The sequence below is a fragment of the Triturus cristatus genome, chromosome 2_2 (genome assembly GCF_964204655.1).
Source record: "Triturus cristatus chromosome 2_2, aTriCri1.1, whole genome shotgun sequence".
Classification (NCBI taxonomy): Eukaryota; Metazoa; Chordata; class Amphibia; order Caudata; family Salamandridae; genus Triturus; species Triturus cristatus.
Window position 1 is genome coordinate 1,192,322,677 of NC_140582.1, and position 26,825 is coordinate 1,192,349,501.

General features: G+C 45.7%; 1 protein-coding gene across 1 annotated transcript in view; it reads right to left on the reverse strand.

Moving 5' to 3' along the window:
• LOC146863362 (uncharacterized) overlaps positions 1 to 26,825 on the reverse strand; it is a 164,976-nt gene that overhangs the window by 87,722 nt on the left and 50,429 nt on the right. Inside the window, exon 3 of the mRNA XM_085642797.1 lies at positions 5,498 to 6,347. Within this exon, the coding sequence (XP_085498923.1) occupies positions 5,498 to 6,347 (850 nt within the window). The remainder of the gene's footprint in view (positions 1 to 5,497; positions 6,348 to 26,825) is intronic.

The following is a 26,825-nucleotide window of genomic DNA, read 5'->3' on the forward strand; positions in this document are numbered from 1 at the left end:
CATGATCAAAGAAACCTTTGCATACCGACCTTTAGGACCATGCACCAGCTTCAGCAACCTCCTCAAATACCTCATTGTCCCCCCCCCCCATCAACTTCGAGGGCTTTATACCTCTCAGAGACCTCCATTTCCATCTGGATGACCCCTCAAACCCCAAATCCACAGATCTACTCAATAACCTGAACATCCTTAACGACTTCCAGCTGCCTGGAGATTGCTTTGAATCCTCAAAGGCCAGCCCTGTTGTTGAGCCCTACATTTACACCTGCACCCAGGACTACCAGAAGTGACTCTAGGGATAGTTTTCTGGCCTCCTGTTCAGAGCCACAGGGACATAACAGGCTCCCACCACCTTGAACCCGTACAGGGACCCAGCCCCCATGAGTCCTGAACCCCCAAGAGGTGTCTCACCAGTCCCGGGCCCTTGGTTGTGAAGTCAAATGTGGCTTGGTGGCCATTTTCCCCAAAAAAGGACTGACAAAATTTGGCCAGCAAGTGCTCTGAGAACCAGGAGGAGACCGGGACAAACCTGCTCGCCTATCCACTGGCTGTACCACGCTATTCAAATAACCTGCAGCTGTGTTCGGTGTTGCTCCCACTTTACATTCCCCAGCTCATCCATTGCTTCCTCCCACAAATCTCTTTGGTTTTCTAGCTTTTAACTTATTTCCTTCCCTCCCGCCACATGTTACTTTGCAGCTCCCTAGTCTCCCACTCCCCGTCAACACCAAACATTGGCTACTTTTAACACCCACTTCTTTGCTGCCCCCCACTCCTGCATTTGCTGTCTTTGCAATTGGTTTTTAAATATTTTAGAGGGCTCAGCAGCTACAATTTGCCTGTGGGCAAGTTCTTTGTCGAATCAACCTTTTACATATATTTATGTATTTTTGTTTTATTTAATGTTCAAAGATTGGTGTCAGCCTAATCGAATATTAAATAAAAAATGGCAACCATGGCATCCCAAATGCTAACATGCATGATGATGCAGGCGTGTAATAAAATGTCTCTTTCTATGTGGTCACCCCCATTTTTTGTAGAATGATGCAGGTGGTTTTTAAATGTGGCAGACTTGGACATTACTGTCTAATCCCCAGTGTATGCTGTCTGACCCCTAAAAATGGGGTAAAATGTACTATTTCCCAATTGAATTTAACTTTCCTCAATCTAACTTTCCAGTAAGGCCATATTATATGGTACATAACATACACCCATGGCATTGAAGTTAAATGTAACCTGTGGAATGTAGCATGTATCATGCCCTCGACAAAGCTGATCAGTAAAACATAGACTACACTTTTATGCCTGATATTACCAATGCAAATTTTAAACCTGTAACCAGACATGTCCAAATAATAGTTTGTTACAGGTGGGAAACCTATTTAAATATTAAGTAGGTAATCCATAAGTAAGCCATGCAGACCACGTGGTTGTGTACCTAGTATTTAAAGGGGAAACATGTATGAGTTTATGCTTTGCATGTTCAGTGACATAACGAAGCTTGAGGGGGCACCCCACAAAGTACATGGAGGGCCCCCCTCCAGACTTCATCAGGACCTCTCAGGCCAGGTTACTGTGGGGTTCCCCTTGGAGCTCAATATCCCCCCCCCCCACACTGCAGGGGCTGCCGGGGTCTTTCTTATGCAACAGGGCACGTTCCTACAGTGACTAGCTCCTAATGAAAATAACTAAGTTACCTTTTAAATAATAACTTTGGTTTAGAATCCATTAAACCATTGTTTTTAATATGCATTAAAAACCAAATTCAATGGTGAAATTATATTGTTTTACAAATACACAGGAAATTTAACTTTTAGAAAAATAGAATTTTCCTATCTGATGCTGCAGTAGGCTAATTTGCATTAGTCTGCCTGAGATGTCCTTCCTGCCTGTGGCCTGGACCTTCTGGCACAATGAACTGAATGTGAGGAATGTGACTCAGCTTATCTTAAGAAAGGCAATTGGAAAGATGTAGAAATATCATTATTTTGTAATGGCCAAGGTGAGGCCTGTCTGATCATGGTTAAGTAGTAAAGAGACCTGTAGAAGAGGCACCTGGCTGAATTCCCAGTAAGAAGATGCCCCCCCTGATTTGGTGTGAGCAAGCAGCAGGGGATTGCTCATTAGCCTACACATAAGCCTGGGTGGACCAGCATCCTTTTCCAGGGGTAGAAAGCATCTGCTATGTTGGATTGCTATGTGAATGGTGCACTGTGGGTTACAGTAAAACATACTGGATGATTTGATAAAAAAGAAATCTTTGCTCTTGGGACCATTTTACCTATTTGTTAGGCAGTAGCCAGGTAGAAGGGCTGAACTTGCTCCCGCTTATACCCAAGACCAAAAAGTGGACTCCAAGAGTCCTATTTGGATACAGGGACACGTAAAACTGCTAGAACCATTTTTTGGAGTGATATGTTGGCCAGTAACAAGCAGATCCTTACTAGAATACGCTGATGGCCTTTGCCGGAGTGAGGCTTGTACACTAAGGACTTTAGAAGACATGCAATGTTACTCTGCCTGATCCAGAATAGATAGTTTTATCACTCCCAGTTTTTACAGTTGGAAAAAGTGCACGGAGCTTTGTCTGCAGCAATAGCCAGGGGCCTACTTCCAATTATTTTTTAAAACGGGATATTACAAAATACTCCCCTGCCAGAAAAAGCCAACCTCTTCCCTTCCCTCCCCAACCCACTGTATACCGGTCTCGCACCCTTTACCTGATCGACAAGTCCCCACACTCACAGCTGGTGGAAAATATATGTGTTAAAACCCAACAGAATTGGGGATGCTGTGTTGGTTTCCGACCGGACAAATCAGTCTAACACAGTTATTCCAATTCCTGTTTGCCTTGTAATTGCACAGTACTGGTGTGGATTTACTGTAATGGTAACATTGCTTCTGATTTTATCATCACCTCAGCGCAGCACAACTTATTATCAGGTCCTAAGTGCTGACCCTGAGGTTCCGGGATCCTTAGAAGAGAAAATGCTCCATATAGAAACTTTGGTACAAGAACATTTTTGACCTCTGGAAGACCAGGTCTAACCAACCAAGGACACCCACCAAAGAGACAACCTCAGTGGGCAGGATTTTTTTTCCCAAATAAAGACTTCAGTTGACCCTTGCAGCTACAGTGTAGAGATTTGCTGCACCATGCCAGGGTCTACTTTCAGATGAAGCTTGGACTTACTGAAGGTTTTAGAGCTTCAATAAAGAGATTAATGGCCTAAATTAAAGTTCGGCAGATGGGAAACACTGTCATAATGTGACAGGACTTCAGTGGGTTTGAAATGTCCATTTTCCTGTTTAGAGCTCTTCCTGTCAAAAATAATACCTCAGGCTGGAAAGTATCCAATGCATATACAATTTCAAGAAGACTTCACCACGTACAGCCTTCAAACTTGAAAAGAAAAAAATGAATAGTATCCCCACAGAGAGACAGATCAACAAATTTTCAAGTCAATTTTTTAGAAAACTTCTTCCTTAACTTAAATCCAATTTTAAAATGTGAGATCCAAGAACTAAAGCATTCAGCCGAATGTGCTTCGTCCAAATTCAATTGAACTTCATCAGGGCTTTCTCTTATAATTTGTTTGGCATCAGCCAATAGTATCCATGTTTAGATGGTTATGTGCATTATTAATTCAGTCTAATGTGGCCATTTGCATCCAATCAGGCAAACTCGTATTTTAAATTCCAATAGGCAAGGGTTCCAGTATCCCCAATCCAAAACCAGGCTCAGTATCGGGAATGCACCGTCCCATCCAGCCTTCAAACTTGCCCCACTGGCAGATTTCTATTTGCAGACAAAAGTCTAAGGGCCAGATCTATATTGTGATGGATGGCCCATTTCTCCACCAGGGCGATGAAGTAACTTACTCCGCCACCCAAACGTAGATGCTGCCCTCCAGTTTTAGAAATGACCACCAAGCAAGTGGTCATTTCTAAAGAATTGCCTGGAACTGCAGTCACGGTTGTTCCTGTCAATGTTTTTTGCAGTTTGGTGCAGGACTTTATACCAAACTGTTTCATTTTTATATTTTCAAAAAGAAAATCCAGGAGCAGGACTTTCTCTTTGATAATAAAAAAAATAATGCCCGCACCACCAGGGTTTGCCTGCAGTGATGAACAGTAAAAAAACGGCTGTATGTCTGACCATCCTAATTGGGTGGACAGACATACAGCCAATTCCCCAATGTCCCATATTTTGTTGAGCTGTGGCAGAAGGTTGAATGCAGCAGCGACAGGGTAGTTTCTGCCGTGGCCAAACTATGGCCTGCCCACAACTAAATTGGGTGAGCTGACCACTACATTGGCAGGAAGGGAACACCGTCGCTTTTGCAACAGACTTCCCTCTCCTTCCACATTTAAATCGGTCTCTGGGTCTGAAGGCAATTTTTTTCACTGGGTTCACCCAGTAGGCTAAGGCGGCATCGTGGCCACATCAACTGGTGTTTAGGACATGATCTACCACAAGCATAGATGTGTTGCTACTTCTTGACATTTTCTAGCTTAATTCCTTACCTCCGATACCTCAGATTGGATTTTGTTCATTTTGGTGTCATTTTTCTATTTAAGTTAACTTGATTATTACTAATTTGTTGTGGGATTAATTTTCACGTTTCCAACATTAGGCTTGTCTGCTCTGTACCATAGCACAGGGGGTTAGCCCAGGTTTAAATTATTGAAAATGTGTGTTAAACCTTACTGGATTTTGGATATTTTACTTAGGAAGGGCTCACGTCCTCTTGAACGAATAACTCATTTTCTTACCGTGCTCGCATGTACTTCAAATGCTGGGTTGACGTAGCATTATGATGCAAAATTAGACATGCAGGAAGACATATGTGGGACGTTTCACTTTTTCTATATCTTTTGTCCTTTTTCCTTTAAACAGCACCAGCAATAAGCCTTAAAGCTAATATGTTTTCATTGGTAGCCAGAAAGCGAGACCTACTGGTATAGCCAATGTTTGCTATTAATAGGGTACTTGCTATCTGCATTGGACCTTTTCTGGGGACTTCCATTGGAGGGCTGAAAAGTTTTAGAAGGATGATAGGACATCTTTGATTCATTTTTGCTGTCACTACTGGTCTATCTCATTCAATGTTTATATTAGATGTGCCACAGCTTGGGTTGGAAATTACCCAAATCAATTTAAAATAACAATTAGAAAATGTGTTTTGTAGTTCCTTCAACCAGAAGAATTTTGATGAGGGAAAAGTGCAGATTATAATGATGAAAATTATATTAATCACTGATTGTAAGACATTTGAGTGCATGATATTGTGAAATGGGAAAAGGGTTGAAAAGTTAAAGAGGCACAACTTAGTTCACCTGGCTAAGGTGTCATGCTCAAACTTGGGTTGAAAAAGACAGTGTGGTGGAGCAGAAAGGCAGGGTGACTATAGCTTAGCAAAACAATAATTTATTAAGCAGCTAGCATAGTTGTTAAATTAGTCAGAAAAATACATCTCATACATGTCATACTCACTCGAAGGTGCTTTTAAGTGGACTGGTGCTGTCCTTGTTATCATAGTCTTGCAGAGTGACCACCTCTGGGATTGTATCAAGGATCTCGCCACTGTCGAACAGGAAGTTGAGTCTCAAAATCTTCTGAATTGTCTTATCCTGTGTGAACTTCATATGTCTGTATATACGATAGTCCGTACCCATCTTCTTGGCTCTCTCTATCCAACGGTCATTCTTATGAGTAGGTGGTGGCGCTGCCCACATCATCCCATCGTTATTTGAAACACACCAAAGTTCTCCTTCATAGCTAAACCCCATAAAATGTGTGAAATTCCCCCAACCAGATTTTCCTACGTTTACGCTTTGATTGAGCCATTCCCCCAATATATTTGTTACGGGGGGATTTTTACGAAGTGAACCCTTCCAAACAACATACATAATGCCTTCTGGGTCAAAACACATAACATCAAAATACTGCCAATCTCTGCCACCTAGGAGAGTGGCTTGTTTATAAAGCCAGGATATATGTATGTTGGTAGGTTCAGGGCCTTTATAAAATGCCCCAGCTTTGGTGATTACATAGAGGATGCCTCCAGGACTGAAAGAAATAAACTTAAACTTGTCCCAATCACCTCTTCCGATACATTTCGCCAACTGGAACCAGTCATTCCACCGTGATGAAGGTGTTGGCCCTTTGAAAAGCTCGTGCCCACGCACAGCAAACATCTCACCTTTTGGATTAAAGAAAACATGGCTGATGTTTGTCAAAGTTCCTAATTCCATGGCTCGTTGATGGTAGTTGTCCCCCTCTGCGGCTGGAGGTAAACCAATCAAGCAGTTATTGCTCTTATCAATACAAAACAGCACGGTCTCTGGAATGAAAAGAAGGCACACATTATCCCACAGTCCTTCATCAGGCCCTGCACATGAGTTCACATTCACTCATATATGGCGACCATTGTATCTATGGGTGTCAGCAGGACACGTTGATACTCATGGAAGCACACGGATGTAGCCTCCTTGTGAATATCTGATTTACTTCTCTGCATTAAATATCCATCTCAAATTACATTTGATTAAATGCTACAGTAAGTGTTACCCACACACAGGCAACCTCAGAACACATGCAAAGTCTAGGTTTTCAATGATTAAATAAACAGCAATGCTTGTTCTAGTTTTTTTTTTTTTTTTTTTTTTTTGTTTTTTTTTTTTAAAAAACCTTTATTCGTGCATCTTAAAAGAACAAATACGGGCCTACAACCGTCAGGCCGGCCACGATACAATGAAGCACTGATACCCACATTAAATCCCCCGTGCGTCAACAGTCAGGATTAACAACAAGTTATGGATCACATGCTGGAGATATCTTTGACACCCGGGGAAGGAGAAGTGAAGGTTAATTTTAAGTTTTTTAGATAATTTTATCAAGAAAAAAGTCAGTGAAGGATAGGAACAAAGGAGACTCGAGTCCGCAAGATAGCCTCACCACACGGGAGAGCAGCAACAGCAGTAAGAACAACAATTGAAGTAAAAACTCAAACAGTGAGGCGGTGCAGAAATATAAAAGGATAGTCACATGAGCAAGTACGCACCCCTCCGGAGCCGCCCCCACTCGATCCACCCCACACCCGGACCCCGAATCGAAGAAAGTAGAACGCAGAGACATAAAGGAAAAAAGGCCCATAGAACTAATTAAGAACAGAGTATTACCCCCCCACCCTACACCAATGCGGAGGCTACGGCCTACCCCCCCCCCAGCATAGTGCCTGTCGCCCAATGAACCCGAAATATAGAGGAGAAAGAAAGTAGGAATAGAGGAAAGAAAGTAAGAAAACAGAAAAGAAGGCGGGGAGGAGCCCACGGGACACCAGAGCGCCCCAAACCATCAGCCAATCATGGCCCCCACACACTGAGAGCCCACTACGCCAAAAAACGGCATGCGAAGATACCATGGCACCACAGTGGAAGCGAAGGGATACAAGTCGCAACAGTGCGCGCATAACATACATACAGTTCCAGTCCCAGGCCAGCCCGTCCATAAACCATGACAATAGAAATCAGTCTAGCCCTGGCCCGATCGCGGGCTTGGGATTAAACCAGCCCCTGCATGAAGGCCCCGTGTCCCGAACAAACAAAAACAAGATGGTCGCTTGTGAAAGGATGGTGAAGTAGGATCACGAAATGGCCGCCGCCCATCGATTAAGGTCCCTCTTTGCACCACATAAAATCCAAACCTGGCAAGTAAGGTACAGGAGTTCCACAAAAAGTCAGCAGTGGGCCACCGCGAACGGTTCCTCGAAGCCGTTAGGCATCTCTCAACAGGATAGTCCAGTGGACGCGGTGAGGCAGGCAACAATGAAGCAGGCAGCCATGACCAGGGGGACAAAGCATCCGCAGTTGAGGTGTAGAGCGGTGTACCCTGGGCGCCGGGAGCGCCAGGTGAAGGCACCAGTGTAACACAGTCACACACCGCCGTTGCGTCCCCGCAAGCGGACAAAAGCACCGGGAGACCCACGCCCTGTAGATGGCACACAGTGCGCTCACGACCCGCGGCCGACAGTATGGGGTCAAACCGCTCACTCAGCGCCTGCAGGCCAGCGCACATCTGTAGTTGGAAGTCCCGCAGGGCAGCCAGAACGGAGCCGCATGTAAGCGGAGGCTGGGCCCCCACAGCGGCAGCAATCCGGGACGGCACCGTGGAGCTGGTGTCCGGAAGAGGGGGGGCGAAGTGGGCAGCAGGCGAGACCGGAGTATCGCCCCCCAGCCGCAAGCAGGCACTAAACGCCATGTTTTGCCGCTATACGGTGCAATGGCCGGGGGGGGGGTCGTAGCAAGGAGTCAATTCCCCTCAGGTCTACGCCGCAACGGGAAAGGCCAACAGTCGCTTCTCTTCTCGCAGGTTCCCTCCGCCGCTGGCTAGGCAATAGGTGAAGGGGGCAGCTGCCTCCCACAGCGCGGTCCTCAGAGCGGGGCAGGGGACCCGCCGCACCGGGGCCCACCCCACAGCTCCAGCCCGTCCGGCACAGGGTGCAGAAGGTGTCCGGCCGTCCCTCTCCGGGCTCGTCCGGCAACGATCCGTGGTGCGAGGTGAAATCGGGACCGCGGGGCTCAGGTTAGCGCTAGCTGGTCCGGCAACTGCGGAGCTTCCAGGGGGCCAGCAAAGGCCGTAATGGCGCAGGGTTTCAGTGCAGAGGACAAAAGCACCCAGAACTCGGGCATCCGGGCGGGCTGAGACTCCGGGAAAGCGGCAGCGCGGTCAGCGCGTCTTCGCACACGTTGCACCTCGAAAATCGGCGAGGATGGGCATCAGGATAGTAGTCCGAGGCCACGGACCGACGGAGCCGGGCGCTCAAGCGTCTGCTCCGGTCGCCATCTTGGCTCCTCCCTCTCTAGTTTTGTTTTTAATCCTTTACATTACAGTTCATTAACAACATCTAAAAACAGATCATTCCTCTATATATTTTATTATCACTTACTAACATTCTTCATTTGCATATAAAGTTTATACTTTTTTTTAGGTATCAAAATTGTGTTTTCAGCTTATCAGAATTGTGTTTGCATTTCAGAATGAAATGTAGCTAGTCTTGAAATAAGTAATCTGGTAAACTGTGGTAGCGTTTTATTTCTGTTTTTGCGATTATTTGTTTCCACGACACTGGGGGCATATTTATGTAGGATTTGCTTTTCCCTTGTGTCACGCAAGGGTGCGCATGGGTGATGCAAAACCTAAGTTGGATTTATCAACCCATGCAAGGCCACCTTGCGTGGCCCTGCATGGCTTGATAAATCCAGAGTAACTCAAGGCAGTGCAATTCACGGTTTTCCATTACTCAGCCCCGGGGAGGCGTTTCATGGGAGGAGAATGGGTGTTTCCACACATCCACCCATGGCGTTTGGTACATTCCCAGATTTACAATTTCTGACAAACATTGGAATGAGTCAAAATGCTATGTCTCCTCAAGGGAGGCATTACAAGGAGAAATATTGATTTTTCCTCTTTCTGCAGCACACATACAAAGAGGAAACAGCCCCATAGGGTTGATTTTGTGGAGCCAGGTGTCACTTCCTTCACAAAACAATCTTGCTTACAATGCAGGAAAATGTGGCTATGCTCCATTGCGTAGGTGGTTTGATAGCAAATGCTCACCAGCACACCAGGAGCCAATGAGTACCTTAAGGATTGGCCTAGAGATAGGGGCACGGTTACCCTTGCTGACCTAATCATAGGGCAGAGGTTAAGAAGTAGACAAAATCCTTTAAAAGAAGCTTGGCTTCAGCTTCTTCTGGCTAGTTTTTTGTCTAATAGTTCTAAAAAAAATTAAATTATGAATCGGCCACTCTTTTCTCATTCTGTTGAGTGTTTACTGTCTAGTCACATTTCCCCTGAGATCTGGGTTAGTCATTTTAGTAATTTGAATGCAGGGGGATCTCTTTCTTGGCCCAGTGGTGCACTTGGAGGGTGCCTCGAACTTGTTCACACTACAGGAGGTGAGTGTGGCAACCCTTCAACTCTCTACAAACAGAGCCATAGGTCCTGATGGGATTCCAACAGATCTATTTATCTCTGAACCTCAGGTTTTGGGTCCCCTTGTGACCCAAGTCATTAAAGCCTCAGTAACAGGACGCCACCCATCCTCCTGGTCTAAATCACTTATAGTGCCAGCATCCAAAAAAGGTGCCAAGTCCAGCCCTAGCTATTACAGACCAAGCTCGCTAATAGATTCTCTTTTTGAAATATAGGGGGAATGCTTTATATTAAATAGGGCATACTGTTTGGTTTTAGATCTGGGCTGGCGAACACTGAACAATATATTTGGATCTTTACTTACAGATAGACAAGTATGCGTTTTGTAAGTCGTGTTCGGTTTATATGGAATTTATAGACCTTATTTAAGCTTTTGATTGTGTCAACCGAGATAAACTATGGCCTATACTTGTCACCTTAGGAGTCGACTCGGATATAGATGTTTTACCCGCGGGACCTGCATGCTAATCTGTCCTCGCAGGTAAGGTTCACTAATGATGGTTTCTGTACTGATTTTTTCCCTATTGGAAGTGGTGTCAGACAGGGCTGCATCTTAGCTCCTTTCTTATTTTTCTCTGTAAAAATGAGTTGGATGCAGCTATGTTGTAGCGCAATGTCGTTTCCCAAGGGTAGGGAATCGTTATACTCTTGCATTACTATATGGAGTATTGTTATCTAGAAGTGCTCTGAGACTCCAAAGGCAGCTGGACAATGTTGTTAGGTTTATGGACTCCTTGAGACTGAGCACAGATTAATCCAGATGTCATGTGATGACAGCTGGGTCGAAATCCACAAAGATCAGGCAATTCACTGTGTCTGGTAGACCCTTATTGAGGGCAGATGCTTTTCCCTATTTCGGCATAATATCTGACGCACTAGGTACATGGACTTCATTTACAGCTACTAATAAGAGCACCTATTTAAGATAGAGTGAGAGGATTTTTGAATTTAAGCAAAAGACACACAGTTGATGGACGGAATGCAGAACAAATCAAAATATTTACCCCCAGTCAAGAGATCTGGGTTAACAATCATTCTTTCGCTCACCATGCTGTTAGCCCGAAACCGGTCCCAGGATGCTTTTTTCCTGTTCAGGGAAGGCATGGCTTGGCAGTTCAGGCTGGACTGTTCCCATATGAGGCACAGGGTCAAGAGTGAATTGCATATAGCTGTGTCTGAACCGGGGTGGCGAAGTGAGCTAAAGAACGAAGATGGATTCAACCAAGATCTGAGATTGGGGGTGAGTGTCTGAAAAGTTTCAGTGCTTCATCCATCATCTCCTTGTGAGTGCTTTGTTCACCATAAGTTGGCAATGTATACCCGGACGTGGGTCCCTTGCTCACTTTACCACTGGATTCAAGTTAGCCTAGTTGATGACGGGTGTTACCCCGAAACCAGTCCCAGAATGCATGTTTCCGGTTCAGTGAAGACCTGGCTTTGCAGTTCGGGCTGGACTGTTTCCATGAGGCTCAGAGTCAAGACTGATTTGCATATAGCTGGGTCTGAACTGAGGTGGCGAAGTGAACTAATGAACAATGAAAGATTCAACCCAGATCTTTGACTGGGGGTGAGTGTCAGAAAAGTGTCAGCGCTCTGTCCATCATTTCCTTGTGTTTGCTTTGTTCACCATAAGTTGGCACGGTATGGCCAGATTTGGGTCCCTTGCTCACTTTACCAGTGGATTCAAGCTAGCCTGGCTGATGAGGGGTATTACCCCAAAATCGGTCCCAGGATGCTTGTTTCAGGTAATGGGAAGACATGGCTTGGCAGTTCGGGCTGGACTGTTCCCATGAGACACAGGGTGAAGACTGATTTGCGTATGGCTGGGTTCAAACTGGAATGGCATGGTGAGCAAAAAAAACGATGAATTTAGGCCAAGATCTCTGTACTGGGGTGAATGCATGACATTGTTCTGCAATCTGTCCATCAGTTGTTGTTTTTGCATTTGTCACGCCAAGTAGAACTGGTATGCCCAGACGTGGGTCCCATGCTCTCGATGCCACTGGAGTCAAGCTAGTATTCTGGCTGATGAGGGGTCAAACCCCGATACCTGCCCTAGGATGCTTGTTTCCAGTCCAGGGATGACTTGGCCTGGCAGTTCGGGCTGGACTGTTCCCATTGAGCGTAGGGTCAAGACTGATTTGCATATGGCTGGGTTCAAACTGGAATGACATGGTAAGCATAAAAACTATAGATTTAGGCCCGGATCTCTGTACTGGGGTGTATGCATGACAATGTTCTGCATTCTGTCCATCAATTGTTGTTTTTGCATTTGTCACCCCAAGTGGGACGGGTATGCCCAAATGTGGGTCCTGTGCTCTCCATGCCTCTGGAGTCAAGCTGTCCTGGCTAATGAGGGGTGAAACCCCAAAACCGGTCCTAAGATGCTTGTTTCCAGTCCAGGGAGGACTTGGCTTGGCAGTTCGGGCTAGACTGTTCCCATTGGGCGCAGGGTCAAGACTGATTTGCATATGGCTGGATTCACCCTGGAATAGCATGGTGAGCACAAAAACGATGGGTTTAGGCCAAGATCTCTGTACTGGGGTGAATGCATGACATTGTTCTGCATTCTGTCCATCAATTGTTGTTTTTGCATTTGTCACCCCAAGTGGAACGGGTATGCCCAGACATGGGTCCCGTGCTCTCCATGCCACTGGAGTCAAACTATTCTGGCTGATGAGGGGCCAAACCCCGATACAGGCCCTAGGAAGCTTGTTTCCAGTCCAGGGATGACTTGGCCTGGCAGTTCGGGCTGGACTGTTCCCATTGAGCGCAGGGTCAAGACTGATTTGCATATGGCTGGGTTCAAACTGGAATGACATGGTAAGTAAAAAAAACTATGGATTTAGGCCCGTATCTCTGTACTGGGGTGAATGCATGACATTGTTTTGCATTCTGTCCATCAAATGTTCGTTTTGCATTTGTTACGCCGAGTGTGACAGGTATGCCCAGACGTGGGTCCCATGCTCTCCATGACACTGGAGTCAAGCTATCCTGGCTGATAAGGGGTGAAACCCCGAAACCAGTCATAGGATGCTTGTTTCCAGTCCAGGGATGACTTGGCCTGGCAGTTCAGGCTGGAGTGTTCGCATTGGGCGCAGGGTCAAGACTGATTTGCATATGGCTGTGTTCAAACTGGAATGGCATGGTGAGCAAAAAAATGATGGATTTCGGCCCAGTTCTCTGTACTAGGGTGAATGCATTACATTGTTCTGCATTCTGTCCATCAATAGTTGTTTTTGCATTCCTTAACTCCAGCATTTTTCAGGCAGCAATAAAAATGCCATGATAACTCTGGTGTTTAGTGGACCTGCTGGAGAAAGATCCCAGTTTTGTTGAGTGGCAGTTTTGACTCATCTAAAGTAGCACAGGTAGAGTTATTATGCCTGCTGCAAAGAGGGTGTACCATGTAGATCAAAAAATTGCATATAAATTAGCTAGTTCAGTGGGTTATTGCTTTTATCAGAGAGGTCCTTTTGTTACTTGCAGTTTATAGGTTAAAATCATAATATATAACGGTGAGCTACTAACTGTCATAAAAAAAACTATTGGGGGAAAAATCATAACTTTTCAACCTACACAGCTATTGTATAGGTTGGAGAGTTATTATTTTACCCCGTCTTTCATTATCCTAATGTTGTAAAAAGGGTTTGATATAAATCTTTATTAGTAAGGACAACCCCCAACCATGGTGTTATGTTTTAAATCGCTACTTTCCTTACGCCTGCTACAGGACTGACTTAGCCATGATATCCTATGGAAGGTGGATATCATGGCTAAATTTGTGAGTCCCTATCAGCAAGCTAACGCCACACTACATGAGATTATCGCTGGGTTTCAAGCGATAATCTCACGTTAGGCAGTTGGCGCTAGGATTTGTATCGCTGAGGAGATAAGCGTTGCTAATAGCACGCTATCTCAGCAATAAAAATCCACGTTACCCGGCGATAATTATCCTCACGCTAAGAGCGCTGAGCGATAATCATATGCCCCCAAGAGCTTTTAAACTATACTCTACCAGTATGGATGACATGTGACTCCTACACCTTGTAGTCCTCTGTCGTATGTAAAATTGTCTATACACTGATTTACACACTAACAATTCATAGTTTTTTGTGTAATGTGTGTGATGTAAAGTGCTCTGACACCGTACACTGGTACGAGTGGGGCTATAAAACAAAGGAAATGCATGTGATGGAGAGTGGTTATGAAGACTTAAGGTGCACTGTTAAAGGGTGGTAGTGAGGGAATCCGCGGCGAAGGTTATTAGGGCGCGCCAACAAACTTTGTAACACGGGGCCCCAACAGCACTAAAGCCAGCCCTGGGTGGAGATTCCTGACCATTGCACGTCACCCTTGCTGTAAAGATTTTATACTCAAGCTAGGAAAGTTGGCCTATGCCTATGTGTTGTAACAGCGGGAACATATAATTTCACCCCACCCAATCAAATACCTTTTCGGAGACTAACATATTTTGGTTTGTGTCATTATACACTTGCCAGAGGATGCAGGAAAGGGCTCGAAGATGGGACATGGAAATGTGATTGGGGACAAATCCTACTTGATGCCAGTGTAAAAATAGGGGACGACCAGTTGTAGATAGTTTGCCAGTAGTTTGGCTTGGATTTTAGTGTCATCTTTAAGAAGGAAGATGGGGTTGTAGTTCGCACAATGGTTTGGGTCCTCACCCAATTAGGGAAGGTGCGTAATTATCGCATTGTTGGTTTCCACAAACAGGGTGGTTGTGGGCTGTTTCTCCAAAAACACCTGAGAGAGTAGAGATGCTAGAAGGACCATATGCATTTTATAGAATTTGGAGGGGTATCTGCCTGGGCCTGGAGATTTATTGTATGGCAGTCCCTCAATAACTTCCCTAATCTCATCCACATTAATAGGAAGATTGAGTAGTGACCAGTGTGTCGGGGTGAGTCTGCGCAAAGCATTTTGCACTGGGAAGTGCTCTATGTCAGCAGTGGTACTAGTAGTGTTTGTGGTGTAGAGGGCTGCTAAGCATGATTAAAAAGTCTCCAGGATGTCCAGAGGATGCGTGGGCACATGCAATCTGTGTGATGGATAGCTGGTATGGTACGCTATGCTTCCTGTTTGCGGGCTTTTAGAGCTAGAAGGCATCTGGCTTTCTCCCATATTTCATAAGGGTGTTGCTTAAGGCGGGAAAAAGCCTTTTCTGCTCTAGTGGTGTTGAGGGAGTTGAGGTCAGTTTAACCCGCAATTGCACTGTCAGTGTTAGGAGTATGAGAACAGAGGAGTATTGGGTCATGAATAACCCTGGGCGTAGTTTGCGTAGTAGCACTACACGTAGCTATGCGAAGTACACTTTGAACTACGCTCAGCTGTGCAAACTGCGTAATGCGTAGCTGTTAGCACTGTGTGCTTGTCTGCTCTGAGCAATAATTGCAAACTGCATCGTGCACAGCACAAGTTATGATAAAATAACTATCTGTCTTCATATTTTTTTTTAAACCTTTATGTAAGTTATATAAAGGTACACCTACAGGAAAAAGACAATCTACAATATGCTCAAAATATGTGAAAATCTCGTTACGAAATTACATTTCCCGCAGGTGTCAGAAAAAATATATATATATATATACATATATTTTATGCCTCAGAAAGGAGCAAACATGAAGCCTGTGTTAAGTGATCCAACCCTTCCATTTGTCCGTATGCCAGAGTGCACCAGCTTCTGCCTCCCCCAAAAGTGCTCGGTCAACATAAACATAAGTCATTAGTTTGTTAAGGAAGAGGTTCCTGCAATCAGTGGCAGAGATTTCTTTATGCAACAAAAGGAACAAGTTCCTTGAGTCCCATAGGGATTCTTTACCACAGTTCAAAAGTCTCCAAGCCGTGGGAGGACATTTCTCGGAGATAGAATGTCCATACAGAACAGTGTCCCAATTCAGCACAGCAATGTCTGCGATATGGAGAAGAAAAGGCTTTACCAAATTCCAAAAGGCTTGCGCCTGCCTGCAGCCCCAGAACAGGTGAAAGACAGTTTCTTCGTGGCCGCAGCGGGAACGTGGGCATTGCACTGATGGTGCCAATCCTCTGTGATGCTGGAACACCTTCACTGGCAGGCAGTTGTGTATGCTCATCCATGCCAAGTCCCTCTGGCTGTGTGTGAGACCTCGGTGACCCACCATTCTCCAGACACTCAAGGACTGAGTCTCTGACAGGAGACCCACTTGTTGGGGTTTTTCACGGGCGACCAAAGCCTGTTTCAGTTTTTTTGCATGGGAACATATTGCTCTAGTGAGTATGCTGGAGTCCAGAGTCTTTAGAAAGTTGCAAGGTCCATTCTAATATGGGGGTACATTCAGTGCAAATGGCATTAAATTTGAGTGTGTAAAAAATCCATATCCCCGCAGCATAGTTCCCAAGAAATACTTGGTGAAGAAACTTGGTACAGACATGGAGTCCACATTAGTCCGTGATACAGCATAGCATAATACTTTAGAAAAGAGAAACACTTCGATATTAGGCATACTTTTCCCCCCTATTTTTCCAAATGGTGCACATCTTTTCCCTGCTCAACCTTTCCATTTTCGAACCCCAAATAAAAGAGAAAATCAATTTGGAGCATTTCTGCAATGTGCGGGTCTGTGGAGGGAAAACCATAGGCAGGTATAGCAAAATAGGAAGAACAGCTTTTGATACCATGATCTTACCCTCGATGGTGAGTTTGCGCAATTTCCAGAAGGTGATCTTTTTTTTCATTTTTTCCTGCACTTCTTTCCAGTTTTTCTCTATATGAGTATCAGTGGCGAAGTGCACCCCTAGTATTTTTGTGGGGTCTGTGGTAACTGCAACCGGGAGATTAGTTAGCCGGTCGCAGGGACCCATAGTGAGACACACACATTTGTCCACATTTAAGCGGAGACCTGATGCTTCTTGGAAGAGTGAAGCCTGTAGTAGAGCTCTGCGCACAGATTGTGCATCCGTGCACAAGATTGTCACATCGTCCATGTATGCAACCGTTTTGGCAGGAGTACCACCCCCCCTGGTACAAACACACATTTGATGATTTTGTCACTTCGTAGCTTGCACAGGAAAGGCTCTAAAGCACAGACAAAGAGCGCTGGGGACAAGGAACATCCTTGTCGCACCCCAGCACGGATGTGAAACACTCGTGTGTGGAAACCATTGATGCTCATTCTGCTGTATGCTGTGTTATACAGAGTGTGTAGGATGCTTAGGATATTTTGCGGTACTTTCAAGCGTTGAAGTGCAGCAAAAAGGTATGGGTGAGCCACCCGGTCGAAAGCTTTCTGGAAATCCAGACTTAAAACCCCAAGTAACAGATCTTTCATGAGCATACCACAGAACATCCCTAATGGTAACCAAACTGTCAACGATGGTGCGTTCTTGAACTGCACATGTTTGGTCAGGGTGGATACATGAATGAAGAACATTCCTGAACCTACCCGCCAGGACTTTAGATACCAATTTGTAATCCACATTTAGTAGTGAAATTGGTCTCCAGTTTTGGAGTGATGTTGCATCTTCTTTTTTATAAAGGAGGGTGATAACCCCTGCGGAAAAATCATGAGTAAAACAATCATATTGCAAACCCTCTTCCAGGACCTGCAAGTAGTCAGAGCATAACAGTCCCCAGAACCTCTTGTAAAACTCCCAAGTTAGACCGTCCAAACCTGGGCTCGAGCCTTTGGGGGAGGATCTCAGTGCGTCCAGAAATTCCTCACCTCCAAAAAGTTGCCCAAGGAAGTTACTTTGATCTAATGTTAACCCTCCTGTGAGTAAAGAACAGTATTCTTCTAAATCTGAAGCTGAAGGTGTTTTGACCGAAGCATCATACAAGGACTGATAGAAGTCAAAAGCAATGGTCTGGCATGCATCTACCCCCTGTAATATGTCCCCTTTCGCATTTTGTAATTTAGTTAGCAGCTTGTGTGATACGTGAGCTTTTTTAAAGAAAAAAGAAGTACACTTTTCATCCTCTTGGAAATTCTTGACCCTTGAGTGGAAGATAGCATTTTTGTTCCGTCTGTTTAACCATCTCTGCATGTCTAGTTTCGTAGAGCGTACCTTGTCTTTAACATCACCCTCAGATTCTCCCATTTGGTGGAGGAGTATAAGTCTCCTGTGTAAACGCTGGAAGTCCTGCCATTCCCTTTTGCGTCGGAGTTTCCCTTGGAAGAACAGCCGTGTTTTAATTTTAACCCATTTCCACCATTGGTATACATTGGGGAAATGAGCCTTCCTTTGGGCCCACTTCTGGTAGCTCATCACATATTTGTCACAAATCTGCTGGTCTGTAAGGAGGTCATTATTAATTTTCCATGATCCAGGACCCCTTTGAGGTCGATCAGGAACTGACAAAGAGACTGTGATTATATGGTGATCTGAAAAGGGTACTGGTGTAACAGAGCTGCTATCGGCGCAGAGAGTTTTAGAAGCAAACACATAGTCAATGCGTGATCGTGTGAGGCCGCTATCCGCCTCCCAAGTGTAGCCCTCACCTGGTGGATGATGCTTCCGGAAAGTATCATATAGGTGTAAATCCTGTATGAGAGTTAATAACAGTTTTGACGTAACATCCAGTACATAATTTTGTTGGGACCCTTGCCTGTCCCTGCTGTGTGTGATGCAATTGAAATCCCCCAGCTAATAAGAGAGGTATAGCACCTGTCAATAAAGGTTTGATTAGATTGAACAAGCCCTCTCTTTCTGTTTTGGAGGCTGGTGCATAAACAACACAAATACGTAATGGTATACCATCCATAAGTACTGAAATCAAAAGAGACCTTCCTGGGTATAAAACCTTTTCCTCCAAGATCTGCCAATGTTTGTTTTTAAGGAGGATGACCACCCCATCGTTCCTATTAGCTCCTCCTGACCAAGCCGATGGCCCATATGCCCATTGTTGTTGGAATGAGGTGTATCGCATCTGAGGGGGGAGATAACACTCCTGAAGACATATAACATCAGCTTGTGTGTTTGCAAAATAATCCAATACAATTGCTCTGCTGACAGCATTACCTATGCCCCTCACGTTGCAAGAGGCTACTGTTACTACCATAATGAAAACCATAAGAGAACCAGCCATATTTACACATTGGAAGAGGTAGTTGCCCTCACTGACTCCATCTTCAGTGATGCCCATCCGCTCGCAACTGGTGATTATGGAGGTTGAGAACAGGGCCTCCAAATCTGGTGTGCTTTCTATATCTATTATAGGGCCATCACTGACTTCCAAGACCTGTGCAACATCTGATAAACCCTCCTCGGTATCCGAGAGGGAAAGTAGAGGGCTGTACCTGCCCCCTCGGGGAAAGCGGTCCAAGGAAGAAGGACGTCGCTTGGAGCGGGTGACAGCAGGTGAGTCCATTGGGCTTTTAGTACATCTCGTTTTGCGTTTGTTGGAAATGTACACAGTCCACCCGCTGTGTTCCATATCCTTCCCCCTCTCTGAGGTCACAGTTGAGGAATGCAAAGAAAGAGCAGTGTCCTGCGCAGCCTTCCTCAGACCCTTTACTGCCTGCTCTGTGGTGATGTTTTTAACAAGTACTTGCGCTGTGGGGGGGGATCACTGAGACACCAAAATCAGGGACCTCAGTGACCGGACTCTCATTCTCTGCGAGGGTAGGTGTTGCGCCAGGCAAAGCGGAGGAAGTAGCGCCCTGTGATTTAATATGCTCGCGCCGCGCTCTTTTGAAAGCTGCAGTTTTAATCCTCTTTGTTTCTATGCGCTCCACCTCATCCCCTGCCAGCTGGGACAGCAGAGGAACGGGACTAGGAGGATCTTCCGTGTCTATGGGAGGCACTGCCGCCTCTGGCTCCCACTCCTGCTCTGTTTGTGCACTACACCTTCTAATATCTATACCATCAAAGCAACCCAGTATGTCAAAGTCAGTAATGTCTGGTTGTTCCTGCTGGGTCTGTAGCTCTGGTGAAGCTACTGGCTGGGTGGTTTGAGCGGCTGGAGCGTGTTGTGTGGAATGGGTGCTAGCTGCTGAGGCATAGGAGAATTTACCCCTGGGGCACATTTTAAAGAGGTGTTCCTCACTACCACAGAGATTGCATTTCTTTGGAGCAACACAGTCTTGGGCCTTATGATCTGCCCCCCGCAGTTCCTGCAAATGAGCCCTGAGCATTGTTCCTTGGAGTGGCCAAATTGCAGGCAGAGTCTGCAAAAAAGGAGTTACCCTGAGTAAACCAAAAACCCCTTATTGGCTCCCAGGGTGAATGTCTGTGGTGGATGTGCCAACCCACGTACTCCTTCAGGGTCTTCCTTGAATGTTACCACATATTTCCTCTTCCCATTCCAAATCCCACACAGGTTTGTAATCTTTTGCCCCCCTCTGTCGGTGGCACAATACCGACTCAAAAACACCTCAATTAGCCTGGGATCCTTGTACGGGTTGGTCATATGTACCACTAGCACAGTCTCCTTAGGCGCAAACATAGGGGTTACAGAGAGCCCATAGAAAGCATTACTGTGTCGTTTCCCTGTTGCATTTTGGAGAAAACCTTGACAGATAGACTCACTAGAGAAGGTAACATCAAACACGCCCCTGTTGGTGAAGTCCTGCACACATTCAATTGCCCTCTCCGATATATTACACTCCTTCTTTAACACTTCTTCAATGAGAAACAAGACATTCTTCTCCTTCCTTTGAGCTTCATCAATTTCCACACGCACTGTATTTGGCACGTAATCTGATGAGCGTATATTGCCAGCCATGCGTGCATATGAGGCCATGCTAATCGCCTCGACTGGGTGGGGGAGAAAGCCCCCTGCAGGTATCTCAACTTAATGTCTATCAGCACCCACCGAGCTACTGTGCGATTGAGGGAGCAGGCGTGCCAGCTTTTACGTGCTGTGTATTAGCAGAAACAGAAGTGTTCAGGGGAGTCTTAAAAAATCGAAATAAACTATGGGAGCGGGCGTCCGCCACTGCTCCGGTATAACAGGCAGTCTCCCCTGCATGCAAAATGGGGATCCGAGGCCAAGGGGTGTGATGGGATCGGAAATGAAATCCGCCCGTTGCCTCTGTAGAAATGTCTCAAGCGTGCTCCTCCAAGAAAGGAAAAGCAGAGGTTTTAAAGCTTTTATTTCTGTCCAGTCTTACCTCCGAATGGAGACACTCGTGGCAACAGTAGCAGATGTCAGGCAAGACCACGATGAGATGAGGCGTCCCCCGTTCCCCTCCCTTTCCCTCTGTCATGAGGGGGCCAGTGCGATCTGCGTGGCCAGGGGAGGGGTGGGGGTAGCTTCCCTGGGACACCGCAGACAGTCATCCGGACCTCTGGCAGGTGGAGAGTGCAGAGCAAAATGGTGCAGACTGCTCCTCCGCCCTACTTATCGTGGGGGTGTCAGCTAGAGGCCCTTTCAGCTTTGGGGTGTGCAGCCTGGTCCCGGTCAAGCCAGGTGCCACATGCCCGGCCCGGTCCTGCAGTGTCGGGGAAAACTAGTGACCCCCTCTGCAACGTTGATTTCCAAGAGATCTTCTTCAGGATATTCTTCCTGCCCTCCCTACCCAGAGACGCCAGCCTTGCCCCGGTCAAGCTAGGGAACGAAGGCCCAGTCCCTCAAGGCAGGAAGAAAAAGCGTTATCTGCCCTCCAAAAACCCTTCACCCCTAGTGACGCAGCCTGGCTCCAGTCAAGCCAGAGTGACGCAGGCCCAGCCCTTTAGGAATCAAGTCTTCATATGCTAAAATGCATATAGTCATTTCACAAAAGTGAACATGATAAATTAGCAAGCAGTGAGAGAGGTGATGATTTTGGGATCCTCCCTAACATAGGGAGAGAACCAAGCAGATGCCTTGAAAACAAAAAGCACATCTTCTTAAACGATTCGGTGGTGGTCCCATCCTCTTATGACCACCCCAAGCACAGTTATTGGAAAAAATACAATCCCAACCAAAGGCCCTGCAAAGCATTATGGGACGCGATTAGCAGTGGGCAGTGAATATTATAGTATCCAATATCAAAATAATTCTACAAAGAGCTGCAGTTCAACTAGTCGTTACTAGATGTCCCTCACAAGTCAAATGCAAAAGCTTCATAAAAGGGTTTCAATGCTTTTGCATTTGACTCGTGAGGGACATCTAGTAACGACTAGTTGAACTGCAGCTCTTTGTAGAATTATTTTGATATTGGACACTATAATATTCACTGCCCACTGCTAATCTCGTCCCATAATGCTTTGCAGGGTCTTTGGTTGGGATTGTATTTTTGCCCATAACTGTGCTTGGGGTGGTCCTAGGAGGAAGGGACCACCACTGAATCATTCACCAACATGATATACTCTTTGTGTTCAAGGCATCTGCTTGGTCCTCCCCCTAGGTTAGGGGGGACCCCAAACTCATCACCTCTCTCATTGCCTAATATTTTCATTCACAGTTCACTTTTTTTCAATTGGTTATGTGTTCTTTAGCATGTAAAATTGCTTTATCAAAGCATTTGTGGGTATTGTTGATATTGCTGCTACGCTATGTGTAGTAGCACAGTTTTTGCATTGTGCTACGTGCATTTTGCGTAGTGTGAAGTAGTGCAAACTATGCATGCTCCGTGAGTGAAGCGTAGTACTATGCCCAGGGTTAGTGATGAACATAAAGATATCTTGTTCCAGTTTGAGTGGTATTTGGAGTGCCACCCATTTGCTTGCTGGCCATGTCCGTCATTATGTCCCTTCTGTGTGTTACCTTCCCAGCCACACAGATGACCTCCTGGGGGGTTTACCGACTCATGGTTATGCTCGGGCATGCCCGAAGATGGGCACTAAGTTGCTGTTTATCATCTGGCATTTTTTAGTGGGATAGGTTTAGACTCCACAGCACAGGAGAAGGTTGAATCTGTCCTAGGTTAAGGCCTACCCGTTTTGCCTCATGGTAGGACACTCCAAAGGGGATAATAGCAGCATCTGTCAGGTGGGCCAGCATGGGTGAGGATAAGAGGAAAAAATCTATCCATGTGCAGGTGCTATGTACACAAGAGGTGAAGGTGCAGTTTTGGGTTGTGGGACGTACCAATCTCAAGGGATCAACCAGTGAAATGTCTGATACCAGATTCAGGAGGAGACCTGTCTGAAGAAGCGTAGGAAAGAGGGTGGCAGACTTGTCAATATATGGTTCTAGCACCAAGTTTCATTCTCCCCAAGTATGGACTTTGTGCAGGAGTGTTGATGCAGGATACAGGTTATATCAGCAAAAGTTTCAGTTTTTGTGTGTATTGTGGCATTGACAGAGCCAATCAGGAGGGTCTGACCATTGAGGGATGCTTTGAGAAATATGTAGTGGCCATGTCGATCTCCCCACATTTTGCTCACCTTCAATGGGAGGTGTTTCGCCATCTAGATGGCAATGCCTCCTTTATGATAGAGATGAGCAGTATGTGATATTCCCTCCTCTGGGGTGGTTTGGGGTGGTCTTGCTAGTGTGGTATTCCCTACCCACCAATGACCTTCGGACTTTCTGTATCAGTAAGGTATATATTCTGCGGGAGAACAAGATCAGGGTGAAGAGATCTTGTGCAGTCAAGCACCTTGCACACTTGATTTAAGTCCATAGACCATTGACATTCTGGGAGACAACTTAGAGACAGATAGATTTCTCTGTGACCTCCAGTTCGGGACCAGACCCAGGGAGGGGAAGGGTACAGAATGTGAGAGGGCAGGGCAGGGGATGAGAAGGACGTATAAGGATGACCTAAGAGAGGGCAGTGGTTATAAGCTGTCATTAGGCAGCTTAGAGAGTCAGGGGTTGACAGAAGATGTTGCTAACGGCAGGAGTCAGGGCAAACCAGGCGTGTGTCAAGAGGGAGGAGGTGATTAGGAGGCAAGTCATGGATGGTTGACAATGTTAATATTCGAGCTGGTTATTGGCCCAGAGACTTAGTCATGGAGGTCGGCTTCAAAGTGGATCTAGACTTATCTTGTGTGTAAAGATCTCTGTGGATTGATCTCAGTTTTGGGCTAATTGATCAATCAATGATTAGTGACTTCCTTTAACCAGCAGCGCTCATATCCAGAAGTACTACTCTGAGGCGTGTGAGCTGTTCACTTTGTTGTGAGGGATCAGCCTGGTCCCCTACAACTTCTATCATGGAGAAGATCTGAGAGTCTCGGAAACCTTCCAATTGCTCTGGGTTACTAAATGCAGTGGTCTTATTACCATGCTTTATGAGCATTGTGCCTGGATCTAGAAGGTCATATCTGATATTCATACTTTTAAGGCAGGGTGCAGCTGGGGAAACTTTTTTCTGAGGATCATGGTGTCTTAGGAGAAGTCTTGTGAGATGTAGATTTTGAGCTTGTTGTGTGTAAGAGCAAGCCATAGTGTCTAGACAACGAGAGCACCTTCCCAGCCTGCTGATGCCTTAAGAAGCATGGCATGGTCTAGACTGCTATTGCGGGCAGTGAGAGCAAATGCAGTGTGCTCTCGGAAAATTCAGAGGGTGATAGTTGAATGATAGTTTTGTGATGGCAGGTACAAATTTGCTGAAAAACCTTAGCTTGTCTTCACTTTCTAACTTCTTTTAAACCCAGAGAAACAGAGGTTATCTCAGCAATTACGGTCTTCCAGCTCCACAGTCTTTTTCTGAAGAGAAACAGTCTTTTTCTGAAGAAGCCAATGGTCTTGTTTCCAGTCTATTGCTTATGATAGTTGGTGGTCTATGGGGTCCAGGCGTGATTCTGCTCTGGTAAGGTGGGCATTGTAGGAGGCCAGTTCTTGGCAGATAGACTAGACATATATCAAGGTCTTCGAGGAATTGTCAGCTACATCCTTCATGGTGGTCTTAAGAGCAGACAATTCCTTGAACATGACATCTAGGGCTGCGTCTTGCCTGGACTTGGTGTCCTCACCATCTTTCCATTGACCAGCCACTGCATCGGTGAAAAGAAGAAGTTGCCTGGAAGGCTCCAACATCATGGATTGTTGAAGGGCAAGTAGAGAGTTTACAAGAGCCAACCAAGGGGGTCATGTGGGTTGGGGAGCAGGGAGGGATGTGTGAGTTTTCAGGTGTACAGGCTATGGATGCTTGCCTCCGGAGCATTCCAATGGGACTAGGACAAGCAGTGCAGAATATGACAGCCATTCCAACCACTCTAACTGTTAAGGCGGTATACCTTTATTCTCCGCCTTCTTGGTTAGTTGAATAGTGTCACATTGGGTCTTCACTGCCTTGTACACATGATTATTTTGGAAGTCCGCATTCCCAGTGCTACAACTAACTCTTCCTAAGGAAAATCCGGAACCACTATTCATATCCCCCGGACTCTAGGGCACTTGTTACCTAACGCTAACACAACTTTGTTTACTCATAAAGACACATGGCATGCATGACCATTACATAAATCCTAACTCCCAGCAGTAGCAAGTGCCACACACCTCCACGTTTTTTTTGTATAAACACCCTATTCCAGGCCAAATGCTCTCACAAGTTATCCTCCATATCTGAAGTGCATGCTCTCTGCATGACCTACTGCTCAAGTTACTAATTATATCACATGTTTCAGTTTGAAGATTCAGATGGTTTGATCTAATGCATTAAATACTACTACTTACCTGTAGTTTTCACATCTCAATGGGTGATACAGGTAGTACCGGTTCAAATTGTACCATGAGCCCTGTCCCTTTTTTTGACACCAGTTATAGGTACAATGCAATCTCGGCAAGTATTGAGTCAATATACTCAATGAAGAAGATGGGTAAATGAATCGACTTATTTGATATGAACGATCATGAATAATAATCGCTCCCTATCCTCTCTTGAAAAAGGCCGATAGACCCTTAGAGGCACTAAAGGGTTGAAACATGTCGAACTCTCTTGATTAAAACACTAAGGGCCAGATGAACAACACGCAAAATAGCGCCTCGCAAACTGCGAGTTTTTTGCAAATCGCAATTTGCTAAGCGCTATTTTGGATGTACAACAGTGTGTATCTCACTGTTTGTGATTCCCAATGCGGTTGCAAATTGAGAGGCTCATAAATATTAATGAGCCTCTCTCACTTTGCGACCCCATTGGGAATGGCAGGCTCTCCCAGGTATGGTGGCATGCTGGGCTCAGCAGACCACCATTTCTGGGTCTGCTTTTAAATAAAGCAGTTTTTAGGTCGAGGGACCGTCCGGTCTGCCGAAGGCAGAACCGGAAGTCCGGAGATCTTATGTTTCTTAGAGTGGCTATTTAGCCCGCCTCTCTTTTTGCCTCTCCTCCATTGGCTGGCTTCCTAAACGGAGGCCAGCCATTGGAGGAGAGAGCCGTCCCTCCAAATAGGCTCCGTCTTTTTCAGATTCGGGGGCGTGTTCCGTGCTGTTCTTTCCACTTTTTAGCCACGCCCTTCTTTAGGCGTGTTTTTCCCTCCTCCAGCCAATGGCAAGAGGAGAGAAAAAGAAACAAGCCCCCGAATCCGAAAACGCCACTGCGTTTCTCCGAGGCATTTCTGCTTCGCCTCGGAGAAAGGCAGCGGTGTGCTTGTTACTCTTCCCAACTCCATCTGTTGAGGAAACTGTTTTGCAATAATGCACCGCGTAACCGACATCACGGACCCAATTTATAATATGAATTTTCTTCTGTGAAATTGAACGCATCCTCCTCGGATTGAGTTCACGTGCAACCGATTTATCAATTTTGGTCAAAACCATCAGAGGGATTCGCTTTTGAGGCGTGTTGGTATTTCTGCCAAGAATTGATCGCCGACCACTTCAAGCTTGAATGTTTCCACAAACAAAGTGATATTAACTTAAACAACATCGGAAAAGAACGCAGCGCGCGCCTCACGCCGAATCTGCTGAGGTGGAAAACCCCTCCCAAAAGTGGATTGTAGCAAAAACGTGTAA